Source organism: Rhamphochromis sp. 'chilingali' (genome assembly GCF_963969265.1).
Source record: "Rhamphochromis sp. 'chilingali' genome assembly, chromosome: 7".
Lineage (NCBI taxonomy): Eukaryota > Metazoa > Chordata > Actinopteri > Cichliformes > Cichlidae > Rhamphochromis > Rhamphochromis sp. 'chilingali'.
Genome location: NC_137934.1, coordinates 36,800,362 through 36,817,078, shown reverse-complemented (window position 1 = coordinate 36,817,078; position 16,717 = coordinate 36,800,362). Strand labels below are relative to the sequence as shown.

The 16,717-nt window shown below is 43.1% G+C and overlaps 1 protein-coding gene across 2 annotated transcripts in view; it reads right to left on the bottom strand.

The window, feature by feature from the left end:
- Window positions 1–318: 318 nt before the first annotated feature.
- Window positions 319–16,717, bottom strand: part of gas2l3 (growth arrest-specific 2 like 3) — a 28,297-nt gene continuing 11,898 nt past the window's right edge. For both annotated transcript variants that reach the window (XM_080888050.1, XM_080888051.1), the window contains exons 2-9: window positions 14,571–14,626; window positions 7,668–7,854; window positions 6,642–6,760; window positions 6,236–6,377; window positions 5,231–5,294; window positions 5,003–5,144; window positions 3,036–3,140; window positions 319–2,718 (exon numbers count right to left, since the gene is read on the bottom strand). In XM_080888050.1, the coding sequence (XP_080744176.1) occupies window positions 1,363–2,718; window positions 3,036–3,140; window positions 5,003–5,144; window positions 5,231–5,294; window positions 6,236–6,377; window positions 6,642–6,760; window positions 7,668–7,854; window positions 14,571–14,594 (2,139 nt within the window). In that variant the 5' untranslated portion in view covers window positions 14,595–14,626 and the 3' untranslated portion in view covers window positions 319–1,362. The remainder of the gene's footprint in view (window positions 2,719–3,035; window positions 3,141–5,002; window positions 5,145–5,230; window positions 5,295–6,235; window positions 6,378–6,641; window positions 6,761–7,667; window positions 7,855–14,570; window positions 14,627–16,717) is intronic.

The window sequence follows — 16,717 nt, the reverse complement described above, 5'->3', positions numbered from 1 at the left end:
CTCAAAATGCGTACTTCAAGCGCGCGGTCTCTTAATTGGGACACAGCCTCAGCTTTGTATTCAGAGTTTAAAAGTCTTAGAGGACCAAATCCCACACTAACGTGCACCAGTAAAACGTGTTTAGAAAAAGAAAAAAAAAAGAAAAAAAAAAAAAAAAAAAAAACCAACCCAGCCAAGATTTATTGAAACCACTTTTATTAATCAAAATGACCAAAAGTAGCTGAAACAGGAGACGACCAACAGAATCAACATTCAAAATATGGGGGGGGGGGGGGGAAACCAAACAAACAAACAAACGATTTCTGTAAAGTGCCAAACAAGAAAAAAAAAAAAAAAAAAAAAAAAAAAAAAAAAAAAAAAAAAAAAAAAAAAAAAAAAAAAAAAAAAAAAGCCTTATTGAGAGTTTACATATATTAAGAAAAAAAACAAAAACACCACACAAACACCACCACGTAGAAAACTATATTTTTAATACGCACAATAAAAAAAAAAAAAAAATTAGAAGTCTCATACAGATATATCTATACATTTAAAAACTATACCAAGTAGACTCTGCTCCAAAATGATGTCGGCCTGAAAGAGGCGTTTGATCAGTAGTTCATCAACCTGGGCTTTTCTTTGACTACCCACAGTTATGAGTGCTCATACACATTGTTTGTGCAATTTTAATCAGTTAAATTAAAAAAACAAACAAACAAACAAACAAACAAACAACTTTAACCCTCCAACATCTAATACATTCTAATGCCACCCAGAAACAGGGGATTTCTGATGAAGGCACACAACAGGGAGGATTGGTCATAATGATGTCACCTCCTATCTAGATATTTATACAAAATAAAACAAGTTCTAGGTCAGACTGTCCACCAGTGGAACGGGAATTCTCACCGAGGTGAATAAAATGTCACAACTTTGGTAACCTGCTGAGGAAAACGGGGCAGAAGTGGCCTTACCTGGGATCCCTCCATCAATAAAAACTGATCTTTATCCTGCAAACGCCTCACTCAAGTGCATTCTACTAAGTCATGATGGTGTTCTTGTGTTCAAAAAACAATGAGGTTAGTATTCGAGTATTGATTTTATTAACAAAATTTTATATCTGTAATGGCTGTACGTGCAACAAAGGTGAGAAATGTAAACATTGTGCAAGTTGTAGTGTTAATCAGGTACGATGAAATGACCTTGGAAGAGACCGGCGAATCGGAACAAAGATGACACAAACGATGCATCTTTGACCCTTTTGGATGAATAAAAGCACAATATAAAAAGACAATTAAATAACAGAAAAAACTAGACAAAAATGACAATTCATGACTATTGACGATTTCTGCAGAACAAAGCTGAGTGCCACCAGCCTGCTGGTTAGGTCTTCTGCCTCCTCTTACTGCTCATTTCAAAATAATGCGCCTCGCTTTTCCCTTTCAGTTGTGGGACCTTCTTCCTGATGCTGGGCTCTGTTTTAACAGCTCTGATGTTGGGGCAGGAGTTTTGCGGTGCCCGGGCGGGTTCCGGTTTTAGAGTCGGCTTGATGGCGTTAGTTGCGGCTGCTTGTTTTCGCCCTGCCCTCTGAGCTGTGACTGCCGTTTTCTGATTGGCTTTGTTGGAAGCAGAAGGGCCCGAGTTGCCCCCTGGGACCCGCCCGGGGGAGTCGGCAGTACTGCGTGAGGGGGTGGCGGCTGTTTTGTTGACGGCCGGTCCCTTAGTTTTGACTGTGGCCTCATTGCTTTTTGGCAGCGAGCAGGCAGGTTTAGCCGGTGCTGGAGAGGCTGTCCGTGAGCAGGGGGTGGGTGTGCGGGACTGTGAAGGGGTCGTTGCTGCTGATCTGGGAGTTGGAGTTGCAGCTCTTGAGGCCGTCTTCGCTCGCTTCACTGCCTCGAGACGGAGGCGCGAAGCAGAGGAGCCAGGACAACGTTGTGCTAGACGAGAGCGCTGGCTGGCGCCCAACGGAGGGCGGGTGTCTTTAGAGGTAGCTGACTGTACTGGTGCAGTGATAGGGCGCAGCACTGGGACCAAGGTGGGAGAGGTGCTGGGGCTGGAGGGTTTGGGACATTTGGAGGACGGCTCAGGGCAGACGGGGCTTCTGGGCTGAGAGGAGGCACAGCGAGGTGGTGGTCTGAGCTTTAATTTGGAGGTGGAGCTTGGATCCACAGCAGCAGGTGATGGAGCTGCGGCAGAAGTCAGAGCTCTACCCTGACACCCAGGGCTAGGAGACTGCCTGGAAGTGCTACCCACAGGCGTGTGGGGCTTAGAGGAGTAACCTTTGGAGGTCACAGGCAGAGGAAGCTGGGTAGGCTTCCTGGGGAAGGACCCAGTCATCTGGATGTTCTTCTTAGGCGCACACACTGAACCCTTCCTGGGCATTGTGGGTGTGCAGGCTGGAGAGGCGTTGTAGGACCGACACGTCTGACCTACGGCGGACACAGACGCTGGCTTACAGGCTTGAGTCGAAGAGGAGGAAGAGGTAGAACAGGAAGAAGATGAAGAGGAGGATGAAGGTGACATGAGATCAGTGACAGCAGCGAGCGGGTCCATGTCAGGAGGAGGAGCTGAACTCCCATGATGACCCCCGAGGCCTGGGGGGCCTTTTTGGAAGGCCAGGATCTTCTGCTCCAGAGTGGTGAACTGCAGTACCCGCAGCGGGTCGTATTTCAGCAGGAAACCTTGGAGGGTGTCCCAGCCGCCACCGACGCGCACCATCACATGTTTGCCATGAAGCATCTGAGGACACAAAGCAGAAGAAGGGCTGCTGTAAAAATTCACTCATTTTCAGTTTGGACAGTCCAACACCAACAAGTCCTTCAGTAACTGCAGACACACAGATGTAGTTTGGCTCTTTGGACAGCGGCGTTTTTATAATGTCATCACATCCAGCCACAATTGGTTAATGAGCTTACATGTTGAGTTACAGTTAAAGCCGCTGCGACTGCCAGGGGATGCACACATTGGCAACAGCCACCGTGCATACTTGCTAAAATGAGTAGTCTTTGGCTGTTTTTCATTTGCCCACCTCAACTGCAGTGTGCGTTCATACTAACCCGAATGAAGATGGTCTTATCTCCGAGTCTGTAGCGTCCCTCAGACAGGTACTCGATGGACACTCTGTTAGAGCAGTTGCAGGGTGGGTTGTCCATGTCATGCTCCTAAATGAGAAAGGGAAAGACACAGTAAAAGGCAATTAGAAAGCTAAATTAAAAGTTTGCCTGGCAGCGATGCTGCATTCCCAACGTAATGGATATCAGCAAGGATTTAAATGGGATCTACAGAGCTCATTTACTACTCCATAGATCTTATATTGATCCTGCATGCAGCACTTTGGGTTTATCCATCTCTAAAGTAGAAATTCTCAAACGGTAAGGCGCAAAGATTTAGAGTGGCGCAAACATTTTTTTTAGATTCTGAAGTGATCCAGAAAATAGCTGCACCTCATTGGCTGCCCCTCTTCTGGCTCAGTATTTTTATGACCCATCTCATCACCATGACTGAGATGATCAAATAACGCCAAACTGATGTCAGCTCAGCACAAGAGCTGAAAAAGTAGCTGCAGACCAATTATTCAGAGCTGCCTCTACCTGAGCCCACACACTCATAATGCAAAACACTGGTGATCTTTAATAATGGGGGAAAAAAAAGGAAAAAAAAAAAACAAAAAAAAAAAAACAGCACAACAGGTCCCCTTTAATGTAGGGTGACCAACTGTCCTCTTTTCCCCAGTCATGTCCGCTGTTCGCATTCTGTCCGGGGGGATTTTTGAGATTGATGAAAATGTCCGGGTTTTCTATGCGCCTACAGAGGACCCATATGTATGACATCATCCAACAAGTAATTGTTCGGGCTCACAGATGCGCACCTGATGATGTTTAAAAGATGCCAAAGCGCAAGTGCAGCTTTTCAGAAGAACTGCAAAAGAAATTTCCCTCGTACCGTCCCGGTAATTTTTCTTACACAGACGAGACTTATTTCTGTACCATTATTTACTTCCAGAGGTTTTTAAGCTATTTTTTTTTGCACTTGTTGACTTGTAAAAGCCTATATGATGTTTTTTATTTCACCATTCATTAACCGCACAGAGAAGGCATCGTTTAAATAGGTTACATTTTCATACAGTATTATTAAAGTTCTTCGTGACTAGGTCAAGTGTCTTCTTTTTTTTTTTTTTTTTTTTTTTTAAATCAAAATATGGTCACCCTACTTTAATGACCTCACGTTTGCTTAAGCGAGCAGTAATCCATCCAATAACTACACCTTCTGTGTCACTGAAGTCCAGCACGTCGACTTTATGTTAAAATTTCTCTAAAGATGAGACCAATGACCGGGTGATGAAGGCACCTGTCAGGCAGCACAGGTTACAAGGAGCTGATTGTTGCTGCTCAAATGTAATGGGCAGACTCAGCTGGTAATAGACACACTGGGATTGTGGATGCTTTTATCCAAAGTGCCTTCCACTTCAACGAGTGCAGTTTATTTTTAGCACAGCCATCTCCTCTGGGAATAAAACTATCAACTGTGACGGTGTTGGTGCATCATTTTACCCAGTGAACCACACAGAGGGCTGAACCCTCCTAACACCACCCTCAGTCTCCATCAGTGAGGCAGAGTGAGATGGACCACTTCCACCCACTGCGAGTACATATGTACGACGGCCCACATGTGTAGCCTGGAGGTCACGTGTCATTTGCCGTCACACGTGACCTCGAGTGGCGACAGAGCATCACATGGTGGGCTCTGATGCGTCATGCACCCTCTGGGGTGCCGATGGCCGTCTGGCGCCATCTTGGCTCAGCATCAATGCAGTTGCACACGTACCACATGTTCAGCAGCCTCACGCCAATGTGTGCTTTAAATTCCAAAACATCTCATCTCTACGCGACCTATCAGGATCGTAATCCAGACGACACGTGCTCCGAACACAGCGACGTCGCTAAAGGAAGCCACAGATTTTGCCTCAAGGTGAAAAAAAACCTCATATCGTGTTTGTTTCAGTTTGTTTCATCACTGAACTCACCCCGGGTTGGTAGAGGCCGCCATGCTGGCAACACACGCTGAAGGTTTTGACCGCCGGAGGCGGCTCCTCTGTCAAGAGCAGAGTCTCCTCCATTTCGATCTCCTTCTCCAGCTTCACCAGCACAGGAGGCTCCACGCCGTAGCTGAGACGCACAGAGATTACAGTGGAAATTCAATCTTAAACCATTTCTAATCCCTCTAAAAGTGCCTTCGGTGTTTAAAGACTTACTTGGAGATGATGCGACCGATCTCCAGCAGACAGAGGCAAACCTGTCGAGGCTCCTTGTGCAGCACTGAGGTGGAAAACAAAGCAGATTAGTTACAACAACAGCTGACGCTCCTGCTCCCTTTGGATGGGGCGAAGCAGACAGAACAGGAGCGACAAAGTGAATTCACGTGTTGAACTCCAAAAGGTGACGCGACGAGAGCAACATTAAAGTTAATTATTCCCCGAGGAGACGATGAGGGATTCGGCGAGCATAACTACAGTCACTCGAGGGCACTAACAAAAACATTTATCTACATGTACACATGCTGTGCTCCAAATCGCCCCAATCCAGTTTGCTGGGGAGCCTTTCATTTGTAATGAAGTGATCTCCCATAGAGAGTACTCAGAGTGATTGCTCTCCTCAACAGATCCTATTAAACCATTAAGAAGTACAGCTTAAAGAGCAGACTCAACTTACAGCCCGGATCTAGTCCTTTTCATCCCATTAGCATGCTGAACATGAAGCCCAACATTGGAAGTTGAGGATAATTACATATGGTATAGCAGTTAGTACAAATCTACAAACCTCAAAACACTGAGGTGAAAAAGGAAAGCGTGCAGGAAAGCGCAAACCTTTTTCTAAGGTTTTTAATCCAAAAGCAGGAGTCAGCTGATAGAAAAATGTTGTGTGTTCACATAGTTGCATTTAAATGACCTGGATTAAAAGATTTTTATCAACTAAGATTACATTTGTCCTGTGCCAAAGTTTGAGACTGAGAACAAAGCTTAAAGTTTAATAACTGAAGAATTTTAATGAGTTACTTTGTGTTCTTACGGTAAGTCAACAGCCCAGAATCTGGCCCAAGTGCAAGTCAGATGGCGGTCAGAGTTCAAGCTGCAGTGCACGAGCTTGTATAAAGATATCTTACTTAAAAGGTAACAAGCACACGGCTACAAACAGGACTCCACCACAGAAAGCAAGCAGCTTGTTGTTGGTTTGTGCTGCAGTGTGTTGTAGGTCTTTACCGAGGCCTTCCGACTCAAACAAGCAGGTCTTCTCCACACCGATGTGTCGGCACCAGGCCAGGAAGTTGGCGGTGTTGTCGCGAGCAAAGAAGGAGCCTGGAGAGGCATCCCGCTTGCATGCTACCTTCCTTGTAGGAAACAGCTGTCATGGGGATAGAAAGTAAACCTTTATCGTCACGAACCATGACATCGAGGCGATTTATGTCAAACCACAGAAAATACACAGAAATCCAGCAGTCAATAGGCTGAATATAATCTGGTCAAATTCTATTAAAACGTGTCCCAAACACACGGCACAAAGGACTGTATGTCCAGGAAATTCATTTAGTTTCATCATACTGGGCGTTCATAGGTCTTCCCAAACATTCCTTATGTGAGAGCAGGAAAGCTGAGCCGCGTGACTCACCTTGCTAAGCGCAGAGGGGCAGCTCTCAGCGATCTTAGTCTGCAGCACACCGATAAGCTTGCAGAGCTTCACACCATTATTCAGGTCCTCCATGAAGACCTCGGCTCTCACCTCCTCTCCTGGAAAAGAGAGGAGTTTATTATATTTTCTAAATTACAGAATAATCTCTACTCACAGTAACCGAGCTCAATGCTAAAACAGCCTACCTTACCTGGTTTTTTCCAGTTCTTTGAAAAGATCACGTTCACAAAACAAAAGCCTTTTGTTGTCCTTTTGTTTAAACAGATACCACACTGAAAGACTTCAGCTTTTCAGCAAGAGCCTACTGAAGGAATTCTAGCGTTCCCACGACTCTTTATTGTTAAAAATCACCGCTCTAGGCAACTCTACAAAGGCTACCAAGGGAACAAAATCCACGATACCGTCCCGCAAAGTGAGAACGATTGCTCTGCAAAAGTTTATTTTCCAACAACAACAGTGAGCCCCCGAGGCCTGGAACTTTACCCACCGTTTGCCACCTGCTTCTGCAACGTCCAGCCTCTCAGGATTGATGATCAATGGTCAAACAGTTTAAAACAAATCTTATAATGTGGGTCTTTGTAGTCATGGTACCAATAATTTACATTTAGTGTCAGCACCTGCCCACATTCCTCATGAGAAAACTCAAAGTCTGCCTCTGAAAACACAAACGTATTCAGCAACAACAATAGAGTTACCAGTCAGCTTTGATTTCCTCCTATATTCTAAAAGAGACAATGTCAGTAGAATAGCACACACGGACAAAATGAAAGATTTGGTTCCACTGTGGTTTGCTATGAGCTGGTTGGGAATAGCGGCATTCAAATCCAATTACATGGGAAACCCGTGTCAATAGCGCTTCAGTACTTTCCTAGCCTGGAGGTGGAAACTGTTCACATGCAACCGTCAGCTGTTAATTCCCAAACGCACAGGTTTGGACACAGGCACGGTTTTATAATACGCCTGGAAACGTTTAAGAAAAAGTGATGCAGAACAGCTGATGCTTACCCAGCATGCCAGTGAGCCATATGGCCAAGTCCCCCTGCATGGGCACCAGCGTGGCCTCGTGCCGCACCGCCAACCACTGGTCATACTGGAAGACATTTGTGAGGCCGGGGCCGTGCCGCTGCACTAATGGGCTGCGAGGGCTCTTGGGGCTCAGTGAGGGGGCGTCAAACTTCTCCCCAAACCACACCTGGAAACAAAGAATCGCACATGTAGGAAAAACAATTAAATAAAATCAAGAACACAAATTACTGTTTTAACCTCCTAGGACCTGGCGTCCACATATGTGGACATTTTTGGTTATTTAGACCCAGATACTCAATTTTGCTCTACAGGGGCCTGATATCCACTTACGAGGACACTATACTACCACTGTTCTATCGAAATAAAATAAAAAATAAAAATCTGGTAATTCTTTGTTTTTACATTCATCGGGCCCCAATCAGCCCAAATATCAAAGAGAAATTAAAAATGCATGCCGTGGAAGAGTTCGGGTCTTAGGAGGTTAAATGCTGCCAACTGTCTTGGATGTCAGGGCTTGGTTTGTGCTTTGACACAAACTAAACTATCGAGTCTTGGAAAGGCACACACCGTCAATACAAGTCATGTCCAATCAGCTGAATGCAACACAAGTGGACTTCAGAGGAACAGCAGAGCAGAGTTTGTCCTGCTTGAAAGCAGGTAAGCTACCTGTTCTCCGACTCTTACTTCCTTTACCTCCAGGCTTTTGTTGTTCAGACAAATGCACAGAAAATATTATCTTTTCCATGAGGAGCTGTGTTATAAGTCTGAGCATGCCTCAGTCAGCACACAGTCTGTGAAAACACCAAGTCCACAGACTTTTTTTAAAAGACACTGAAAAATGACTAAAGATTAGGAATCATTCCACGACTGGCTCTCTGCAACATTATGATAGCCTACCTACCCATTCAGCCCAGCACTGAGAGAATGAGGGGAATTTATGGGAGCCATCCATGCAGAGAGGACGTGTCAGGGATGCCGTCACAGCACACTTCACTTCTGTGAACACACACTCCACACAACATGCTCTAACAGATCCACTGAAGCTCAGCCTGTTTTTAAACCTTCCATCATCAGTTTGTGTGTTTCAGTTTTACTTTAATTGAGATCATGTCTAACTAAAAGCCATTATTCACTTTATCATTTTTTTTTCCTGACAGACCTAAAAACAAATAAATACATGTTTTGCCTGGAGTGAGCTGCTGACCCCAGCTCGAGACAGTGATGTCTCATCATGTTCATATCTTCTGTCACACACACACTCCCTTTCCATTCTCCCTCACTTTTTTAGTCATTGGTTTAAGTCACTAAATCTGATTTAAAAAGAAAGTAGAGAAAGAAAATACTCCTGAGACAACATCTGATGGGGTTGCAAAGTCATCTGTGTATAGCATTAACCTTGATTGTCAGAGTATTAGCAATGTGGTCACGTAAAAGACAAAGCTAAAGCTTCTTCTCCCCGAGTGTGTGTAGTCTGTATGGTGTGTGATGCAAGTGCACAAACTAGTTACCCCATTTTGTTCTTAAGTTTTTGATTGTTTACAGGCAGCCGACCATGTAATCTAGAAACCAGCAGCAGATGTGCACCGTAACAGCTCGTCCAGACATTACATAACTCACTTCAGGATGACACCCCCACCGCCTCCTACCCTGTATGCTGACATCTGTCTAGGATACAGTCTTTAATCTTTGCATCCATCTCATACCATTGAGCAAAAAGGGGACACTGAGTCCACTGTGCTTAAAACAAACCGCAGTCTTGTTGAGGCCTTGAATGAATTGCATTCGCTCAGCAAACGCTAATTCACAAACAGGAAACCTTCTGGGCAGCGGAACAGAGAGAGACTGTTATACAGTAATGGGCCTGTACTGATACTTTGAGCTATCCCAGACACTGTTCAGGATACTGTATGTGCAAGCTTCGAGTAGTCTTGTAAACAATGAAGCACTGAATTAGGGATATTGAGTCTTTGGCAAGATGCATTTATCTTTATAGTAAATAAAACTACATTAAAAAGGGAATTTCAAGGAACTGGGGGCATGATTGTCCCTCATTTTAGGTTATAAGAGATTAAGAACTTATTAGGACTGTGTGAACTTGGTCTTTAACCTTCAATGTCAATATGCAGTCTTATGAGGATTCCAGAGAGAAAAGTGGGGGAAAAACAAAAAACAAAAACACACTCTTCCTATACAGTTTAACTGCAAAAAAAAAAAAACAAAAAAAAAAAACAAAAAAAAAAAAAAAAAAACAACAACACAATCATGCTGTGTGCCCTCCATTTTTGCAAATCACATTTTGACTTTGAGGTTCTGCTCCGGTGATTTAATACGGCACAGCCATTAAGCTGGGGGATTCTCAAGAGGAAAGCTCATGAAAGCAGCAGAGGGCCAGAATTTCTGACTTTTAAACCAGTAAGGGTCAAAATTCACGACCATCATAGCCTATGTTTCCCATACATCTCGAACATCCAACTTGAATCCTGTTTGTAGAGTGAGAGGTTTCAATCACACCTGATCTCACAGTGTTAGACGAGTCATAAAGTTGGGTTCAACAGTGCCAGCTCATACAAGCTGATGGCTCAGCTGATGAACTTCCATGCATCAATTAAATTAGATGATACAATGATGCTATATGAGGTGCTATTTGAGGCTTTAGCCTACATACAAGCCGCTTTGCAACCCACCTCCAAAACAGGACCTCTTTTCTTGTTATTTCTAACTTAACGATCATCACATTTCTTTTTGCTGAAAGCTGATGTGCTCTGTGTTGGGGTCCCTGCCTGCAGCTTTCCAATGTCTGCACTTTGAAGAGCTTTAAGAGCCAAAACAGACTCGTACAGGTAGACCTGAATGAGGGTAGATGTAAATAATCCTTTGGTGATAGTGGATCTGTCTGAACTGAGATAAAGCCCCATGTGCGTCCATGTCATATCACCTTTGACCCCAAAGTGTTGAGGAGCTTAAAAACACGGGAAAGTGGCAAAACGCCCGATGTTCAGAACAGTCCCGCTGTCTCAAGGTTGTCTCACTTCAAAAGACACCGATTACGCAACAGCTCAGAAGCTTAACCTGCCCACGGTGTTCTCTACAGTCACAACAACGCATGTTATTTTTTGCAACATGCAGCGTAGTGCAACTTTGGATTATCCCCAGTGGTCAGGCAGCAATTCTAATCGGCACAGCACCTTTTACATCACTTCTCAAACTAGTACTTGCACCTGACTGTATGTAGGCTCAGTGAACATTCAGGTTTTAAAGCTTAATGAAGGAGAGTATAGGGGCATTCAACATTGACCCCTCCCCAAACAACCCTTCTCTGTTTACTCATTAGGTACAGGATTGTGTATTGGTAATCCAAAAAAAAAAAAAAAAAAAAAAAAAAAAAAAAAGGGGGGGCTTTATGCCTGTATGTTGCCAATTACTTGAATTACTAGTTTCTGATGCTCTTACCTTAAGCCACTTACACCAAGGGCAATTAAATTCCCTCAAACAATAGCAAATAGTAAGAAGGTCAAAGGGGAACACTGAGATACATCTATACATCTCTCTCCATCTAGTAATATCTTGATGTGTTCTCTTTAACTAATCCTGAGGGTGGTAAAAGAAGTTGACCCCTGATTAAACCATTGGTGGTTTGACCTCCAAGTGTCCTCGGGCAAAATGCTAAATACCAAGTTGCTCCCAATGGCAGCAGTGTGTGAATGGGTGAATAAGAGTCTTTATGGAGTGTTCTGAGCACACCGAGCTAGGAAAGTCACGTGAATGCAAAACATTTTTTTATCTTTATTTCAATGACTCATGCAAAAGACGTCCATTGAAAACAAGAATTTATCAAGTTAAATGTTGTGTAGCTCAACCGGATCTGAAGGATAATTTCCCAATGTAAGAGTTTTCCTTACTTCCCATGGCCTGACTGACCTTTAAACCCATTAGGATTATAACAAACCCACAGCAGATTGGTTTGGCTAGGCTAAGCTAGCAAAGTCACTCTGTTCTTTTCAGAATGATATGAGCTTTCTGATTGGTCGAGTTTATAGGTGACCATTATCATCTTAAAGTTTTTCCTGTCTGTTATGTCTGTTTAGTGGTTGTAGTCATTTCTGCTAATCCATTTTCTGTTTTAGCAACAACCAGCATATTGAGCATTTGGCAGTTAAGGAATTTGATATTCCCCCCAGGAGGTGGTGGAGACCAAAGCAGAGCTGAAAGTGACTGTGGTCATTACAAATTCAAGCTAATGTTGCTGCCCCCCCTGCTACTTTTGTTCTCAGTGCACACCCAAAAATAAATAAATCCATACATCCATATGTGTGCGTGCGTACATACACTGTCTATGTCTACAGATATCTCAGTCTTGAGAACACATATCTTGTGTTCTCACGTGATAGGAAAGTTCTGCTAAAAGCCCATCTAATTTTATCTTGGTGTGATTTTTAACCCACAGCTACTATCACAAGAGGTTTCAGGGGCAACAAAGCCTCAGACATTACATATGATAATCGCTGCATTTGTACTGACGCTATTATAGATGAACGCATATGCTGCTTAGACTTCCATGAGTGAATAACATCTTCAGCATGAGTGAGCAGAGCAGTCAGTGTGTGACCGATTGAATGTGATGGTGCTCTACATGGGCAGTGAAGCTCTGAGTCGAGCTGTGGAAGTCGCTGCAGTGTTACAGTCTGCATCATCACTACAATCTGATACGGATCAATAACCTCACAGGGTGACTGATTGATATTTGGAAAATAAAACCCACTAAATACCCTTCTTCTCCATCTACGTTGGTCTGTTTGGTCTGCTCTGTGGCACTGAAGAAGCTTGAGATTAGGGATGGGTACCGGTGTCCGGTGCCATGATGGCACCAGTTCTGACATAAACGGTAGTAACCAGACCGAAAAGCAGCGCACATTTCGGTGCTTTATTTCGGTGCTTTTTTTTCCTGAGCTGTAATACACTTCTAGCCAATCATTTTACGTTTCCGAGGATAGTAGGCGGGGCCAGGTACGTACGTTCTGTTAGAGCAGAGCTACAGATTAAAAATGTCCAAGGCGAAGCGGTCAAAAGTCTGGCTGTACTTCACAGCAAAATATGCAAACTCCGCAGCCTGCAACAAGTGCTTTAAGCTGATACTGTGATACTGTCAAAGGAGGTAACACCAAGAATCCGATTAAACAGCTGGCGACGCATAGCGTTTTTTTTTAAAAGCCGAGAAATGCGCCGTATTTGATAGCTTGCTGCGAGACCTCACACCGTGCACGTCGGGTGGGTTGCCAGTTATCGGACCCGGAGCAACATCCCCCAAAAACCCGAAGAATAGAGTCCTGGCCCCTAGCCCTGCCAGTGTAGCAGAAATGATGACGGATGATGATGCAGCAGCAGCCGTTCTTCTCTGCGTGAGTAGCTTCATGTTGTTCGTGTGTAATTTACGTTGAGTAGGCTAACCACGTTATTACATTAATGCATGTAAGGTGAACTAGCAAACATCATCATAGCTACATGCGGCTGTCTTCTTGTTTGATGGCAGATACTCCCTTCACCCTGCCAAAAAGGCTAAAATGACCAAAGAAAAAGTGGGAAACAGTTAAACATGAGAGGGTTTAAGTTTGTGGTTTTTCCATTGTTTAAGCACTGCTTCCAGCCAAGAGTGATGCCATATATGCCACATAGCTGCAGAAAAGGCTAACATTGTTATCTTTTTACAAAAAAAAAAAAAAAAAAAAAAAAAAAAAAAAAAACACCCAGCTGAACATGAGAGGTTTTTGGACAAAGTCTGTGTTCTCCATTCTTTAAGCACCGGTTCGAGCACCGTTTAAGCACCGGCACCGTTTCAAAAGTACCGATTTGGCACCGGTATCGGATAAAACCTAAACGATACCCATCCCTACTTGAGATGCTGCTAAAGGTCTGATAATCCAAATTAAAAGTTATAAAGAAGGACCTTCCTTCCACATGTGAACAGCCGATGCATTTTTTGGGCAAGCAAAATCTTTTCCTTTATACTCTCATTTACCCTGTTTTTTACATTCCAAATTTCACTGAGATTATAGTTTGGTGCTACCAAACCATTATTTGGGGAAAACAAAAGAAAACTTAAGAGACGGTGCTACATAAACTACAAAGGAAACTGAATATTATCTGGCGCAGGCAAACTTTCTAAGTAACGTAAACTTTTCTTAATCTGCAGCATCCAACCACAGTTCATCGACAGCTCCCAAAAGCCTCATCAACACATTGGCATCAGCCAGAGAGCTTTCCTGCCACATGTTATCCACATAGCACTGAGATACATATTTTGCATATCTTCAGTCCAAGACAGGCAGCGAGAGCCAGGACTTTCCAGACCAGAGAAAAGCATGTGACAAATTTGTAATATGATACATGTGTTGTTTTGGTTTTTGGGATGGGTAACACTTCGTTGCTGGGAGGGGTAGAGAGAGGGGGAAAGAAAAAACAAACAAATATATAAAAACCATTGTGCATTCCACCCACTCCCCCCTTAAAAATGTGCGGGGAAACTCCTCAGGGTCTGAGCAGTGGAACGTCAGACATGCATAACAAAAACAAGATGGCATGCTGCAACACAGGTGGGCTCACCACAGTTGTTGAGTGGAAAGACAGATGTCTGCACTTCTTTAATTTGAACACCACAATGTGCAGTATGTGGGAACTTCTTCCCTCAGCATAGCACTGAGGCTCTGACTGGCCCAAAGGGGGCGCTACGATAAGGACTCAAAATCAAGTTAGCACTACAGCATGTGCTAAAATATATAGTGGCTGTACAAGCCCAGAATGAGGACAGCACTGGTTTAAACTGAAATTAAACATCCATGTGTTTGTGAGCTTCATGTATATCAGACTTGAGATGGGGGATGAGCCTACCTGGATGCCAGCCTGGACAGCCATTACTTTGATCCTAGATGATTCCCCTTTTCATTCTGTAGAAACATGAAGGAAAAAGAAAAACACAGGTCTCAGACTAAATGAAGTTACAACAGTGCAAAACGTAACAGCAAATGCTAATAAGGACAATGTGTTTAAACATCTTGTGTTGTCTTTGCACCATTTTCAATTTAATAAAAATCCTTGTGCTGTTTTTATTTACCTTTTACATAAAGAATGCGAACAAGAAATTCCAGAGAGCTGCATCTGCGTTCCTGAAAACTGCTAATCAAGATGCACAGGGTATCTGATTAAAAGCTACCTAAGGGAGTTTTAAAGGAACAGTTCACTAACTCCTGCATAAACACATCATGTTGATGCATTTAATATGGATCTGGAGGTGATTAGCTGACTTTAGTGCAGCATGAAAAGACATGCTTTTTAGGCGTTTCTTTTGAAACAGCAGTGGGAGTGGTATCCACTTAAGAGTCTTGAGACCTTGGTGTTGCTGGACAGCAAAGAGAAATGCTGCACAAGTATGAGGTGGATGACTAACCGGCTTCTCTCTAAAAACTGGTTCCACCATGAAACTCATTCTGAGAACATATGGCGTTCTGTATTCGTACAGAGGGGGAAAATGTTCTTCATTTATCCAACTTTGAGGGTTTAAAAAAAAAAAAAAAAAAAATTGCACTAATATTCAGAGCAGGGTAAAATCCAGGTAATCTAATATTATTTATACAGCACATTTCACTACATGTAAGCTGTGTGTGCCAACAAGACCTGCAAGTTAGACAGCCACTCACTGTTGCTAAACCTGCTTAATGATGAGCCTAAAATTAACAATGTAATAAATCTCAGTTTCCCCAAACACCAAAGTGACATCTTTGCATCCATTAATATGATGAACATAAAATACAGCTGGAAAAGGTTTGGCATGTCATTTTTATGAATGATGCAAAAAATTAATCAATTGACTAGTTGTTTAATCAGTACTTTGGCAAACCCCCATACAGCAAAAGCTAGGTGAGGATAAAATGACAAATTATGTATTAGCTGGAAGAATTTACACAGTTGGTAATTTAGCTAGGTTAAAATCAAGTGAAGTATTGCCAATACTACGGCTTCATGTGTATGACAACATCATTACAAACTTTATCCAAAGTGGAAATGGCAATGTAGCCAATCATAAGCTGCTTTGTCTTGCTGGTGAGTCAAAAAAATAAATAAATAAATCAGTTTAAGAGTAGATAATGTGTGCTGTTAGCAATCAGGACTTTCTGACATTTCAGTGACTGTACAAAAAAAATAAATTAATACAAATAATGAAGGTGCAGCACTATAATCAATAAATTTTGCTTATTGGCCAACCCTACACTGGAACATGCGGACTCTGGAGTCAAGGCAGAGCCCTATGAGAACAGTGACTTCTAAGCTCCATTTGGACACATGTTGATTATTTCATAAAGTCCATTCCATGTGGCTCTTCTCCCAAACTTAATTTTCATAGCTTTCCTTCATCTCTCAGTCACAGAGGGCCTGTTTTATTAACGAATTAGACAGGAAAGCCAAATGTGACTGTGCTGAGTTAAATAACAGAAGGAAGTTAAAGATATAAACAGCAAACAACCTTCTGCGTTAAAAAGGAGGTCCATGCTGTTTTTGCAGGACATGCAATGAGTTTAGGGGGAATCAAACTTTCTCACAAAGGGAGTGATGGAGTGCTGCTCTGCATTTTTCCCCACACAGGATGTGAGGGATTACCCTGACCCTCCAATGTCCCCGAGGGCGTGTATGTTTGACAAAGAAAGACAGTGGGTGGGGTGAGAAAGCAATCCCAAGCATGGAGATCCTAATAACACTGACAATTTGGTCAACGCAGCTGAGGCAATAGTCTGTCAACACCAACCCCTACATTCTCCTTGGACACACAAACCTCAGCTGATATCCACCACAAAATGGAAAGTGAAATGGGTTTGTGAAACTTCTACACTGCAGGATTTCACTGTTCTGGTGTTTTCCACTGATGTTGTCATAAACAGATTGATAAAACTGACATAAAAAAGATACATTCCTGCAGCTTTACATAAAAATACCGCTACAACTGACACTGAAATGATTCGTTCATCAGAAGCCAGCCCGACAGT